Below are 14782 nucleotides of genomic sequence, written 5' to 3' on the forward strand. Positions count from 1 at the left end.
TAGAATATATGAATTAATCCTTTTATTATATTTTCCATTGGATGGCAAACAAACTCCACTCAATTTCGATTAATTGAAAAATATCGCATACAAGTTTAATCGTGATGTTTTTCTTTTGCCTTAGGAGTTAAAGGTGTAAAATATTAATTTGACATATGTTATGTTCTTTAATACAATCTACCATTCCAGTATTTCCTAAAGTTGATCGTATTTAATTTTGAATGATATAGGACACAATTTGTCGGGTCGCAACAGGTGAGATCTTACTAGAAGAATGTTTTGACAAAGAGGCTGGAATCTGATGGGTCTGGGCTCTTTATGAAAGTGAGAATGGATGGAGCTCCATATCTAAGGAGTATTGACCTTAAATGTATACAAGAACTATTTGGATCTACTCAATGCATTGGAGAACATGTTCAAGTGCACCATAGGTGTTTACTCTGAGATGGAAGGGTACAATGGATCTGAATTAGCACTAACTTGTGAAGATAAGGATGTGACTGAATGCTAGTTGGAGATGTTCCATGGGATATGTTCATTGATTCTTGGAAAAGGCTGAGGATTATGAAGGGATTTGAGACTAAGGGATTTAGATGCTTGTAGATTCGCAAACAAAAAAGAGATTTCACAAGCTTCTCAATTTCATGGAAGAAGAAAAAAACTCTTTTGGCAAAAGAGATCCTTTCTAATCAAGAAATTCAGTTATTTGTTACTAGGAAGAGAGTGAAATTTCAAGATTGAATTTTATGCCTCTGTGGTTTTTTGCTGATATATGGATATATAAAACTTTTTTCTATACCGATTATGTATAGATTGGTAAGAGAAATTGATGCTCTACTTCAATTTTTTATACCTTTTGTTTGATTACTGTAGTAGCATATCTGTATTCAGAACTGAGGTCTGGAAATGGCCGAACATGAGATTTGAAGAATTTATTTCAGCATCCTTTTCTTGTTCCCATATGAAATTGAAATCAACTCGATCCCCCATATCCAGATTCAATGTTCTTAGACATTAATAATTGGTAATGGTGTAATCAAACTCAAAAGTAAATCAAGGGTATACATGACACCTATACCCATCAGATAAAATAAATTTCAAATTTTGTGTAATATTACAAAAAATACAAATTTCCAAAGAATTAATACTAATCAATCTACATTTGATTATTGAAATTGAGTGGGCATTCATAATTATAAGGTTTATACTATGTCATATCCTATTGTGATCTTTTAATGACCTTTTAATGATCTCCAAAGTTGGAAGTATTCAATTAATTGAATCATATAACACAGATGGATTAGATCAATATCCAAAACCAATATAAGAAAAAATAAAATAAATACCATATTAAATTCTATGCACGAGTTATATTAATGTATGAAAATTGCCACTATAGGAATTACAAATGGGAGAACAAGAATGTCTAAAACACAAATGGTAGGACTAAAGGCACAACCAGTTCTTATTGTTGTATTCTAAAAAAATGTGCTGGAAAATTAAGAGAAATCAAGTGATATTGTATCATAGTCGAATATATCTAAAATCATCAGCAGCCCACACCATCCAAAAAAAAATAAGTTTCTTATGCTTCTCCAGGAGGATTAAAGTGCTTTTATCATTATTGTCACCTGTGCATAAATACCAAAATCCAGATTACTAGCAAGAGAGAAACCAAAACAAAGTATTTCAAAGATAGGAATAACAATTGTAATAAAACTATCAACCTCATGCACTATCACTAGAGAAAAGATCAATTGTAACTCCATATAAACAAACACATTTCAGAGTTCGAAAGAAGTGTATAACTAGCAGATCTACAATGCAGCAAGTTTAAAAACAAAAGCAGATCTACACATACAATGAACTTCAATCATTGAAACACACTCCAGTTGTCTTCATGTTGTTAGAACCTGCAGTAATAAAGACAATTATTAATGTAAAAATATCAATGAAACACTATCTTTTAAACAAATGAAAAATTTAAAGTACCAGCTATCGATTCAAAATCTTCTTCATCTGTATTGTCATCATTGTTATGATGATTATCTACAATTGATCTGTTAAACGAAACATTGTCATATTTAAAATAGACAAAATTTGAAATCAATTCGTTCAAAAAATATTAAAATATACAAAATTAATCGACACATACCCATCACACAAATTTGGACAGTTACGTTTGTCATGAGACACACCTCGACGCCCACATCCATGACATAGCCTGGTCTTTGAGGTTGATTTCTCCTTTGATGATTTTAATCTCTTACCACACCCTTTTGTTCTCACTTCAGAAGGATCAATTATACCAAGGGTCTCATCCCTGGTTTTCTTCATTTGAATTCCACTGTTGAATGTTCTACTACTGTTAATCTCTCTAATTTTGCTATCAATATAATCAAATTGTTCATCCAAGAATCTTGTTCCCTCATTAGTCAAAGATGCATTATCAATTAATACAGAAGCTCTATATGATAACTTTGAGTGTCTTGAAATCAAACACCTTTCTGGATCTTCAATGACATTTTGCTCAGGCATATAACATATTGCTCCAACTTTTGCATCTCGTGTCCATCGTTTGAGTATATATTTTTCAGGAAATTGAGACACTTGGTTAATACGAAAAAAGCTAACATATGTCTGCATGGAATGCCATCGAATTCAAATTTCATACAACTGCACGATACATATTCCTTCTATTTATCATGCGTAAGCACCCTTGGCTTGTAGGAAGAACAACTTTGAAAATTTATCACATCGTAAACCACTAACTCAACTCCTATAGATGTTTTCTGTAAATGATAACCATGACTCTCGTTCATTTCATTTTGAAACTCCATCCATTTCTTTTTTGTGTACACTTTAACCATTTGAGTTTCCATTGGCCATATTGTTTTAGTCTTGGGATGCTCATTCATATCAATATGATTGGCAACTAACTCATTGTGCCTTTGATGTCGGAGTGCTCTATTGAAATGAATGATAAAATTCATCAATGAGTTCTTATTTGAGACATACCTCTTGAAAAATGCATGTGAACTTTCAGATCTCAGACTACTTGACATTCCAGCTGAAAATATATGGTTAAAATATGCTGGCACCCACTTGTGTCGCAATTCATACATCAATGACAACCAATCATTTTTCTCCAAGTTAGCATACTTTATAACCTCTTTCCAAGAATTCTCAAATTCATCAGGTGCTATAGAATTTGCAATGACATTCTTTATGCTTCGGTAGTGGTCACGAAAATTTATAGGGTCTAATTTATCAGTGAATTTGTTCAATATATGCCACAAACAATATCGATGCACTGTTTGCGGGAAAACCTGTGCAATGGCTTTCGTCATAGCAGGATCCTGGTCAGTAATGATGATGTTTGGTTTATCTTTAGACATGGCTTCTATGAACTTGTTAAACAATCAAACAAAAGACTCAATTTTCTCGTCACTTAGAAATCCGCAACCAAAAACAATTGTCTGATGATGATGATTAACCCCTACAAATGGCGCGAAAATCATCCCATATTTGTTGGTGTTATATGTTGTATCAAACACAACTGCATCACCAAATACACTGTATGCCCTTCTTGATACAGGATCTTCCCAAAAACACCTAATAAATCTATTATCTGAATCAGTCTCATAATCAAAGAAAAAAAATCTGAATTCTTCTCTTTCTCAAACTCAAATAGCTCAATCAGTGATTCGGCATCGATACCCTTTTGTTCATCTCTTAGAGTTCTCTCAGAGTTTCTGATATCTCTTTCTGTGCAACCTACATGTTCAGGTCCTCCGTACTCTATCTCCAATAATCACATTTGTTGACAAGTTGGCACATTGGCTTCTGAAAACTGTTGAGTTAGTGCTTTCTTTGCTGCCGAAAAATTACGATGTGAGCGTAGCAAATGTACCTTTGAAGGAGTCGAGAGTGGATGATTATGACTTTCCATGAAGGTACTGACAACCCAATTATTACCAGTTTGGTTCTTGACAACTGAAATCTTTGACTTACATCCAGTTCTAAATTCACCACGAGCTCTTTCTTTTTTCGGTTGATCACATTTTACCTGTTTATTTGACCGAGTTTCATCTGTATGCCCTTCTTTAAAACATACATTTTTTTTCCAAACAACTTCATTTGTCTTATTTTTCTTGCTATTGCTTATTCTCGCACTAAATCCAGATTCTTGTGCATATTGGTTATAGAATGAAAATGCCTCCTCTAGTGATGCAAATTCCATCCCAATTTTTGGTTTTCGATCATCTACAACTTGGGGAATGTATAGCTGATCATCACCGCTATTTCCTTCCATTGCTTGAAAAAATGGTTAGACAAAATTTTACAAGTTAAAACCTCAGGCCGTCAAATATTTTTTACAAATAGGAAGATAACAGAATGATTCAGCCCAAATCAAAATGAATATGTATATGTGCACCAACGAATCCAAATTTTTTTTTTAAAAAAAAGAAAATCATACCCAATTTTTTTTTAAAAAACAATACAAATTCAGACAAGTGACGAAAGAGAAAATTAATCAATATTTCATAGCATGCAAAGGAATAGGGAAAAAAACAGAGTCAACAAAGAATTAAAACAGAAAATTAAAAAAAAAAAAAAAAAAGCGAGCCTTTTACCATCTTAGAGTAAACTACCACACAATATGAGAGTCTAACTCTATCATACAGTAAACTACCCACATCCAATCCCCCTGCATACCTCGTTCAAAAATTCAACTTGTATGAAATATTTTTCAATTAATCGAAATTGAGTGGAGTTTGTTTGCCCTCCGAAGGAAAATATAATAAAAGCATTAATTCACATATTCTAAACAAAAAATTTAAAATAAAAATTGATTTGCAAAAGAAATCGAGAGGCACTAATCCAGATAATCAAAAAAATATCGTTTCACATTCCGATAGAAAAAGAATAATCCCGCATATATATATATATACATATATATATATATATATATATATATATATCAATTTTGATCTCCTGCACACCATCTTTGTGCACTACTGTGTATACCACTGAGGTGGCGTCCACATGTCAGCCACGTATTTTAATTTTTTTAAAAAACAAACAAACAAAAGCTGACTAATTAAACAAACGTGACCAAGAAGCTTCTGAAACTCTCTCAACAAGTTCTCCAAACTCTCTAGAGCGATTAACACCATCCCAGCCGCCACGCCTCTCCGCCCGTCGTCCAATCTCTGTCGTGGTTTTTTTCGTGTCGCCTCACCACTGCTGTTCCCACTCCGATTTTTTTATTTTTCAACAAGGTATGCGGGATTATTCTTTTTCTATGGGAATGTGAATCAATATTTTTTTAATTATCTGGATTAGTGCCTCTCGATTTCTTTTGCAAATCAATTTTTATTTTAATTTTTTTGTTTAGAATATGTGAATTAATGCTTTTATTATATTTTCCTTTGGAGGGCAAACAAACTCTACTCAATTTCGATTAATTGAAAAATATTTCATACCAGTTGAATTTTTGAACGAGGTATGCAGGGGGATTGGATGTGGGTAGTTTACTGTATGATAGAGTTAGGCTCTCATATTGTGTGGTAGTTTACTCTAAGATGGTAAAAGGCTCGCTTTTTTTTTTTAATTTTCTGTTTTAATTCTTTGTTGACTCTGTTTTTTCCCTATTCCTTTGCATGCTATGAAATATTGATTAATTTTCTCTTTTGTCACTTTTCTGAATTTGTATTGTTTTTTAAAAAAATTGGGTATGATTTTCTTTTTTTAATTTTTTTTTTTTGGATTCGTTGGTGCACATATACATATTCATTATGATTTGGGCTGAATCATTATGTTATCTTCCTGTTTGTAAAAAATATTTGACGGCCTGAGGTTTTAACTTGTAAAATTTTGTCTAACCATTTTTTCAAGCAATGGAAGGAAATAGCGGTGATGATCAGCTATACATTCCCCAAGTTGTAGATGATCGAAAACCAAAAATTGGGATGAAATTTGCATCACTAGAGGAGGCATTTTCATTCTATAACCAATATGCACGAGAATCCGGATTTAGTGCGAGAATAAGCAATAGCAAGAAAAATAAGGCAAATGAAGTTGTTTGGAAAAAATTTGTATGTTTTAAAGAAGGGCATATAGATAAAACCCGGTCAAATAAACAGGTAAAATGTGATCAACCGAAAAAAGAAAGAGCTCGTGGTGAAGTTAGAACTGGATGTAAGTCAAAGATTTCAGTTGTCAAGAACCAAACTGGTACTAATTGGGTTTTCAGTACCGTCATGGAAAGTCATAATCATCCACTCTCGACTCCTTCAAAGGTACATTTGCTACGCTCACATCGTAATTTTTCAGCAGCAAAGAAAACACTAACTCAACAGTTTTCAGAAGCCAATATGCCAACTTGTCAACAAATGAGATTATTGGAGATAGAGTACGGAGGACCTGAACATGTAGGTTGCACAGAAAGAGATATCAGAAACTCTGAGAGAACTCTAAGAGATGAACAAAAGGGTATTGATGCCGAATCACTGATTGAGCTATTTGAGTTTGAGAAAGAGAAGAATTCAGATTTTTTCTTTGATTATGAGACTGATTCAGATAATAGATTTATTAGGTGTTTTTGGGCAGATCCTGTATCAAGAAGGGCATACAGTGTATTTGGTGATGCAGTTGTGTTTGATACAACATATAACACCAACAAATATGGGATGATTTTCGCGCCATTTGTAGGGGTTAATCATCATCATCAAACAATTGTTTTTGGTTGCGGATTTATAAGTGACGAGAAAACTGAGTCTTTTGTTTGGTTGTTTAACAAGTTTATAGAAGCCATGTTTAAAGATAAACCAAACATCATCATTACTGACCAGGATCCTGCTATGACGAAAGCCATTGCTACAATTTATCACATCCAATAGAATAGTGTCACATCATTGGTGGGCATGATAGGTGGGCACTTGAAAGAAACTCTATATATATATAAAAAAAATTTCAGTTGCCCAACCAATGATGTCCAACTCGTCTCCAACCACTAAAACCCGGTATCGTGTTTTAGTTATGCAAAAAATAAAAAAAAACTAAAACCCGGTATCGGGTTTTAATGATCGGGGACGAGTTGGAGAAATAGTGTTGGGAAGCTGAAAAGTCTTATTAGATATATATATATATAGAGAAGTTTTCAACTCCTCAACAATTCTTGCCCAACTTGTATCCGACCATTAAAATTCGATACCGGATTTTAATTTTTTTTTTTTTTTTTTCATATCAACATGGTACCGAATTTTAGAGGTCGGAAACATCTTTTGTTGGGCATCTCAAAATATATCAAAATTTCTATATTCTATACATGTATATACTGCAAAGTGCAAATCTGGTTTCCATCGCTCGTTTGGCTTCCCTTTGACATCTCGTTCTCGCTTCACCAATTTTTCTTTCTTCTTCGGAATTCCCTAAATTAAAAACGTAGGACTCCTTTATCGATTTTTCATGCGTTTACAGTGAATTATGTTGTATTCATTATCATTATCATTATCATAAGAATAATTATTATTACAATTTTTTTGGTTTAGTGTGTGTGGATGGCTTCATCAGTCAGCTCTCTTGCCTCTTCTGCTCCCCTCCATCTGCAAGATCATGTTAAGGTATAAACTTATTCTATTTTGCTCTATTGAGGGATACCCTTTTAATCTGCTGAAAGTAGATGACAAGAATATTGTTCAAATATGTCTTTATTATCATCAATATGATTTGGCAGGCAAATATGAGTCTTGGAACTTCCAATCGGATCAGTACCTTCTCGGGGAAAGATTTTACCAGGGCAAAGGTGTGTTTAGGCCTTTACATACCATGTCATTCTGATTATTTTTTTTCAAAAAATAACAATAATAGCATGTTGTTTGTGCTTCCGTGCATGGTTGTGGTTGTGAATTCTTCTTTTAATGTTTTCCTTTTCCATTTTATTAGCTCCATATGAAAGTAATTACTTTGGAAAATTATCTTTATCGACCAGATTAGATATGTACTCTTCTCTTAATATGTTTGCTGCAGCGCATAAGTTGTAGCTATTGAGTTGTGATTTATGATGTTTGATTGATTAACTCGTGGGTGGTGTATCTTTGTGTATGCGTGTGTCAATCGAGTGGATAATGGAATTCGTATAGATTAAGGGCATCGGGACAATACTTTCTTCAAAGACATTAATTTCTATCATCCAGGTGCAAATGATTAACAAGAAACTAACCTTCCAGATATAAAACCTATAATCTAAGAAATCTGAGAGTTACACTCTTTCAGATCTCAATGGAGCAAGAAATCAAGAAGTTTGAACAAAAGATAATAAAAATAAATAAGGATGAATTCTTTATAGAATTTGGAAAGTTGGGATTAAAAGGAGACATCATTGACCAAAAAGACATGGCACCTATTAATTTGAAATTAACACCTAATCATTCTAAATTTGAACGATTTTAATTGGTTGTGCCCGAACCATTGGAATGGTTACGAACCTTTTCGGCCCTTACACGCACAGATATCAGCAGAATTTCATGATATATATGACAGTTTCAGCAGGAATTTCATGCATCGATGCATACCCCTTTCTTTCCACGTCTCACTCTCCTATGTTATATTTCTACCAGTGTTTCAGTCGGACAAGCATGACTATTGCCGTAAATGCTTCCCGATTCAACAACATAACAATGGCCCCTCCTGATCCCATTCTTGGAGTTTCTGAAGCATTCAGAGCAGACTCAAACGAAATGAAGCTTAACCTTGGCGTGGGTGCCTATCGCACTGAAGAACTTCAACCATATGTGCTTAATGTTGTTAAGAAAGTGAGCTCTTTAGTGTATTTTGCTGCATAACTTTGTTGCAATCAGTGTTTTAACACACATTTGATCATAAGAAATACTTTTTGACAACACTTTTTTAAAAACATTTCTGTAGGCTGAAAGCCTCATGCTTGAAAGGGGTGAAAACAAGGAGGTATTTGATTAAACATAGATTATTAAGTAGCATTATCTTCAGGATTCTAGATCACTTACAATCATAAATTTCACTATGCAGTACTTGCCAATCGAAGGTTTGGCTGCATTCAACAAGGTTACAGCAGAATTGTTGTTTGGAGCAGATAATACTGTGATTCAACAACAAAGAGTATGAGAGATACAGTTTTCTTCTCTATCTGAAGAATTATTATGTCTCTACAATTATTTGAGTTGGTTTAAGAACTTGATTTATATGTGGATCTCTTTGCTCGGCACAGGTTGCCACTGTTCAGGGTCTTTCAGGAACTGGATCACTGCGGCTTGCTGCAGCTTTCATAGAGCGATATTTTCCTGGTTCCAAAGTTTTGATATCGTCTCCAACTTGGGGTATTTGTTACCATGCTCTCGAACTTGTCTGAAAAATATGTTGGCATTTGCACTCTAACAAATGTGTTTTTGAAGGGAACCACAAGAATATTTTCACCGATGCTCGAGTTCCCTGGTCCGAGTATCGCTATTATGACCGTAAAACTGTTGGATTGGATTTTGTTGGGATGTTATCTGACATAAAGGTTATATTGCCACATCTCAGCTCCTATTGCAATTGTGTGCTCTCTATAACTTTGTTCATTGTATCTTTACTCCCATCCTCTAGTGTCTTCATGTGACTTAGTATTCTGTAGATTTACCATGTGAATCCATCCTTTGTCTGGCATTTGTAAATTATTTTTTGTGAAACTTGTCCTAGAAATTTGTTGAATTCCATCAATATTTCACAAAAACCAGTGTGGTGCTTAGTCCTAGGTGTGTTTCCCATATCAGCCACATATTGTCTTTTCCATGGCAAAATTGGATCTTTCAGACATTATTGCATTGCATCCCCTACTTATCGAATGAGACGGTCATAGTTCTAACTTCCTATCGCCTTGACTGTAGGAAAAATTATAAACTACAGCACGGTGAACAAATTCGTGCCTCAATAATACGTACAGTACTTTTTCATGATTGCTGATTTCCTAAACCTTGGCTCTATTGTAATATAAACCTATCATTTACTGCATTTTCTGATGTGTCAAATGAAGTTTATGAAGTTGATTTTTTTTTGCTGTTGGGAAAGCATGTGACAGCTACAGAAATATAACGTGTTAAGAGTTTTCTAGGCGAAAACAATTTGATTATCTTTTCGGGCCAAAACAAATTGGGCCTATAAAGTCAGCATTATCAATGGTATCTACAAGGATGAGGAAGAGTCATGTGGGAGTTGTGAGAGTGAGAAATGTTATTCATTTTGTGAGAGTGAGGTCTCTACCATAGCTATGGAAAAGATCATATGAATCTTGTTGGACGTGAAAAGCAAACACGAATCTTGATGAAATCGCGCCCTCGATTGATTGAACAAAAGATCAAAGTGTTTTTCCCGATCTTTTAAACCAGTAACAAGTTTGTGAAGTTCACCTCTAGTTTAAGAAAACTAGTAACAAATAATCATGATAAAACAATTGAAATCAAAGGAGCCTTTAAAAGAACCAGCTTTTGACAATCCACAATGATAATCAATCGACAAATGCCACAAAGAATGAACTTTGATAATTTTGATTTTTGAACAAAGCAAAAGCTTCAATAAAATTCTAGAGAGAATTTTGTATAGAAATCAGTAATCAGTCAATAATCTAAATGAATTTTGAGTTTTACATGTTTATAATACTTAAAAGATAACAATCACAAGTTTCCAAGTCAAATAAGACTATAAAAAAGGTAAATAAGAAATTTCCTTCCGCGCGTCAGCGCTGCGGTGCCAGAAACAGGCGCCTAGTCACCGAAGCTTCGTAAGGGAAGCGTTGAGGCGCTTATGGTTCGTGATGACCAGCGCTTAGGCGCTTAAATGAGGCGCCTAGGCTCCTGGTCTGGGCGCAGGGGTGCCTGAAATGGGCGCTGGGGCTCCTGCCATGCTGCTCTCTTGATATTTTAGCACTTGAATCATGTTGAAATGACATCCAACTTGGTTTCCAGATTTCCAAACCCTCCGAATCTTGTAAGCACTTCTTGAGAGTTCATCATGAGTCAAGCGCTTCCTTAAACTTCTTGTTCCGTCCCCTAGTTATTGGTCCTTGCGGCAACTCTAGCGTATCTTATTTTGTTTTAGCTTGATTACTTCGAAAGCTGTCCATGATCGCATCAAAAGAGAGCATCACTTTGTATGGAGGATCACCTGTGGGATAGTGTTTTCATTTAATGCAATTATGCTTCAGTTTCCTTCATTCTATCTTTTGTTTCCTTCGTTGATAATTTGTTAGGAATTTGTGGTTGCAACATACATATTCTGTTCCAATTATGTTTAATGAAACCTCATATTTTTAGGGAGCTTCAGAAGGATCTTTTGTGCTACTTCATGGCTGTGCGCACAACCCAACTGGCATTGATCCCACACCAGAACAGTGGGAAAGAATTGCTGATGTCATTCAAGAAAAGAACCACATTCCATTCTTTGATGTTGCCTACCAGGTAATTTGCTTTCGTAAAGTTCACATGAATTTAATTTTATTTCGGGGGATTCGAAATTAGAGTTAAATAATTCTGTGGTCATCTCTTTCTTTGATGGGATTCCAAATCAGGGATAGTGAATATATAAAAGGAATTTCAAAATGATGTATATATGTCAGATGAAAGCCTGGTTAATATCAAAGTTGGTGCATTTATTTGTTATGAATACAGGGTTTTGCAAGTGGAAGCCTTGACAAAGATGCGTCGTCAGTGAGAATGTTTTCTGCACGTGGCATGGAGCTTCTGGTTGCTCAATCTTACAGTAAAAATTTGGGACTTTATGCTGAAAGAATTGGAGCAATCAATATTACATGTTCATCTTCTGACGCAGCGACAAGGTACGATTAAGGGGTTTGTTGTTCTTCTTCGCTAATGACCACTTGGTCAAATGGCATAACCTCTCCCAAATTTGGGAAAGGTCATAGGTTCTAAACCCACAGACCCCACCCCCTTAGTCCCCGTCACCCAAAAAGAAATGATTCGTGTTTTGCTTCTATAAACAGGGTTGGTGTTTCTGTGGTATCGATGTGAAATCACATATCTATTATAGAAAATAACTTAGCAGAGATTTAAGTCTTAGCCGGTAGAATTCTAACAAATTGTTTACATTGTGAAACAGATATATTTTTTAACTGTTGACTCAAAACAATGAAACAAATACATGTATTATTTATAACTTTAGAACTAGTTGCATGTCCATCTCATGACTTGCAAAATAATTTTTCTGTCACCTAAAGAAAAGAAATTGATAAAAATGGAGTAATTGATAGAAATGGAGTAAAATCAACGTCTTTAATACTTCCGAGACAAAGATCGATATATTCAAGGAAGGTAGCAAATTAATAATCATGTTTAATATTTGGAGTGAAACCTGTTAGCATTGTTTCACGGAATACGTTTTAGTATTGAAATAAGCATTGAACTTAAGTGTCAGTGCTCGTGTAAAAACATTAGTTGCAATGATATGTGAGAGTAATGATATATACACGTATCACCACTGAAGAAGATTCCACACTCCTTAAAGTTGATAAATATTACTCAGTATTAAAAGTTGAAGCGATGATTCCAAAAAATGTTTAGAGTGACCGATTTGGGTGTTAGTGCAGAGTAAAAAGCCAATTGAAACGACTAGCGAGGCCAATGTACTCAAATCCTCCCATACACGGAGCCAAGATTGTGGCTAATATTGTGGGAAATCCAGAGCTTTTCGGCGAATGGAAAGAAGAAATGGAAATGATGGCCGGAAGGATAAAGAGTGTGAGACAGAAATTGTTCAACAGTCTGTGTGCAAAGGATGACCGCGGGAAGGACTGGTCTTTTATCCTCAAACAGATTGGCATGTTCTCATTTACAGGATTGAACATAACTCAGGTACCGTATTGATGGATCTTAATGTTTTTCATGGTAGACCTCGTGTTGATAATATTCACTTTTTGGGACAGAGTGAAAACATGATCAACAAGTGGCACGTTTACATGACCAAGGATGGAAGAATTTCCTTAGCTGGTTTATCATCGGCCAAGTGTGAATACCTTGCAGATGCCATAATCGATTCATGCCACAATGTCAGCTAATTTGGCCATCAATTCTTAAATAAACGCTTGGGCCAAGGAGTTTTTTTTTTTTTTTTTTTTTTTTTTAGTACTGGGCCAAGGAGTTTTGGTGATACGGATGGTGTGTATTTCAGAAAATAAGCATTTCTTGTTCTATCACTATGTTGCAGTTATTTAAGAGATCGAATCCACTGGAAGGTCTCATAATGACATTTTTTTGCAAAGATCAGAAGAATTCAAGTTTATTTCACAATTGATTCTAACCCCTTTCCTCTTCTCCAAGCTATCAGTTCTAGAAGTCTCTTGACAAGTGGATAGCCCAATTTAGCAAGGCTCATGATGATAACCCAACTTTACTTATCCAGCACATTATTCTAAAGTACCTAACAGTATTCAAAATTTTATACATCGACGTTTTTTTAAAGGATTTTGTACATAATTTTAACTGAAATTTAATATTTTTCCCAAATGATTTAGGTAGTGTTTGAGAGTGTTTTTAGGAAGAATTTTCAGGAAAAGCTTAGAAGTGCTTTTTAAAAACTCTCCTAAACACTACCTTAGTATGTTTTAATTCTAATTTCTGGATGTCCTTGACAAAAGAATACTTAAATAATTTATACATACAAAAATAACTTATTAACTGATAAATATCCAACAAATCACTGAGTAAAACTTATCTATCTAAAATCTATACCAATAATAAAAGTGTGAATTAAGGTCAATTCATTGTGTATGTTAACTTTATCCTTGATTTGTACACAATTGATAAATTCTGTGAGGAAGTCTGACATGATCGAGTTCACTTAAGGTAAACTGCTCTCTAGACAGTGCTAAGAATAACTTTAGCAATTGACCCCTATATCTTCGAATTATAAGTTCAGTTGAGGTTGGTCCACTGAGTTATTTTTTTTCTCGCGTGTCGAAGTTAATTGACCAATTAGATTAGTGGGGAATGAGGTCAACTAACAGATTGAACTACTAGGTCAAATGGTTAATCAGAGTGGTGAGTGGGTGAGTGATAGACTGAAAGTAAATTTGCACAGGGAGTTGTTTATGGATGTTCGGAGATTTCAAAGACTCCTACGTCATCCCTTATTCCACCTCGGAAAGATTCACTCTAAAAGAATTTGACTATTACAATCAACTTGCAACAACTCACTCCAAGACTAGGACTTACACTATTCGCCTATCCCAAAACTCCTAGAAGCACTTCAAGTATACAGTTCGCGACTGCTTCCTGTTACAATGAGATTTGTAGCACCTCAACTAATAACACTGAAATTACAACACGTGAATTACAACTCATCACTTTGCACAATATGATCCTTGCTGATCAGATATGCTTGTTGCTTGTTCTTGTGTTCTTCGACTCTTGATAATGAGCTTTAAATTACTTTTGCTTTCCTCGAACTTGTTTATATATGGGTAAACTGAAGATGTTTAGTTTACCTTTGATTATTTGAATATATGTTTGCGAGAGTTCTTGCGAGTCGGATGCCTTGAAATGTCCCAAAGATGGGTATTTATGCTCGGCGGGTAACGACTCATTTGAATTCAAATCAATGTTGTTAACTTCTTTTCCGCAGACATTCTATGACACTAAGGTACACTGTTGTGTCTCTGCTTTCGGCGCTTGGTCTGAATGAAAAAGTATATCCACAAGAGTTTCGTTGATTTGGATTGGATCACTCAGACTCTTGATCAGTTTCAGTCTCA

At 34.7% G+C, this 14782-nt stretch overlaps 3 protein-coding genes across 4 annotated transcripts; 2 read left to right on the forward strand and 1 right to left on the reverse strand.

Moving 5' to 3' along the window:
* Positions 1-1869: 1869 nt before the first annotated feature.
* LOC140861947 (protein FAR1-RELATED SEQUENCE 5-like) lies at positions 1870-4315 on the reverse strand. The gene is made up of 6 exons (XM_073264950.1): positions 3914-4315; positions 3019-3410; positions 2757-2967; positions 2156-2640; positions 1993-2060; positions 1870-1913 (listed from the first exon to the last, which is right to left on the reverse strand). Exons 1-6 carry the CDS (start codon positions 4313-4315, stop codon positions 1870-1872), a joined length of 1602 nt encoding a protein of 533 aa, XP_073121051.1.
* A 1588-nt stretch (positions 4316-5903) lies between these two features.
* Positions 5904-6905, forward strand: LOC140861954 (protein FAR1-RELATED SEQUENCE 5-like). The gene has a single exon (XM_073264958.1). The coding sequence runs from the start codon at positions 5904-5906 to the stop codon at positions 6903-6905; it is 1002 nt and encodes a 333-aa protein (XP_073121059.1).
* Positions 6906-7320: 415 nt separating this feature from the next.
* Positions 7321-13307, forward strand: LOC140875314 (aspartate aminotransferase, chloroplastic). 2 transcript variants are annotated; one of them, XM_073278985.1, is made up of 13 exons: positions 7321-7449; positions 7557-7628; positions 7742-7810; positions 8625-8819; positions 8932-8970; positions 9052-9141; positions 9251-9359; positions 9435-9544; positions 11331-11474; positions 11685-11851; positions 12620-12884; positions 12956-13115; positions 13159-13233. In XM_073278985.1, exons 2-12 carry the CDS (start codon positions 7566-7568, stop codon positions 13085-13087), a joined length of 1383 nt encoding a protein of 460 aa, XP_073135086.1. In that variant the 5' UTR covers positions 7321-7449; positions 7557-7565; the 3' UTR covers positions 13088-13115; positions 13159-13233. The 2 variants fall into 2 exon arrangements, with proteins under 2 accessions (XP_073135086.1, XP_073135079.1); XM_073278978.1 differs by having other exon boundaries at positions 12956-13307.
* The last annotated feature ends 1475 nt before the right edge of the window (positions 13308-14782 follow it).

The sequence above is a fragment of the Henckelia pumila genome, chromosome 1 (assembly GCF_033568475.1).
Source record: "Henckelia pumila isolate YLH828 chromosome 1, ASM3356847v2, whole genome shotgun sequence".
Classification (NCBI taxonomy): domain Eukaryota; kingdom Viridiplantae; phylum Streptophyta; class Magnoliopsida; order Lamiales; family Gesneriaceae; genus Henckelia; species Henckelia pumila.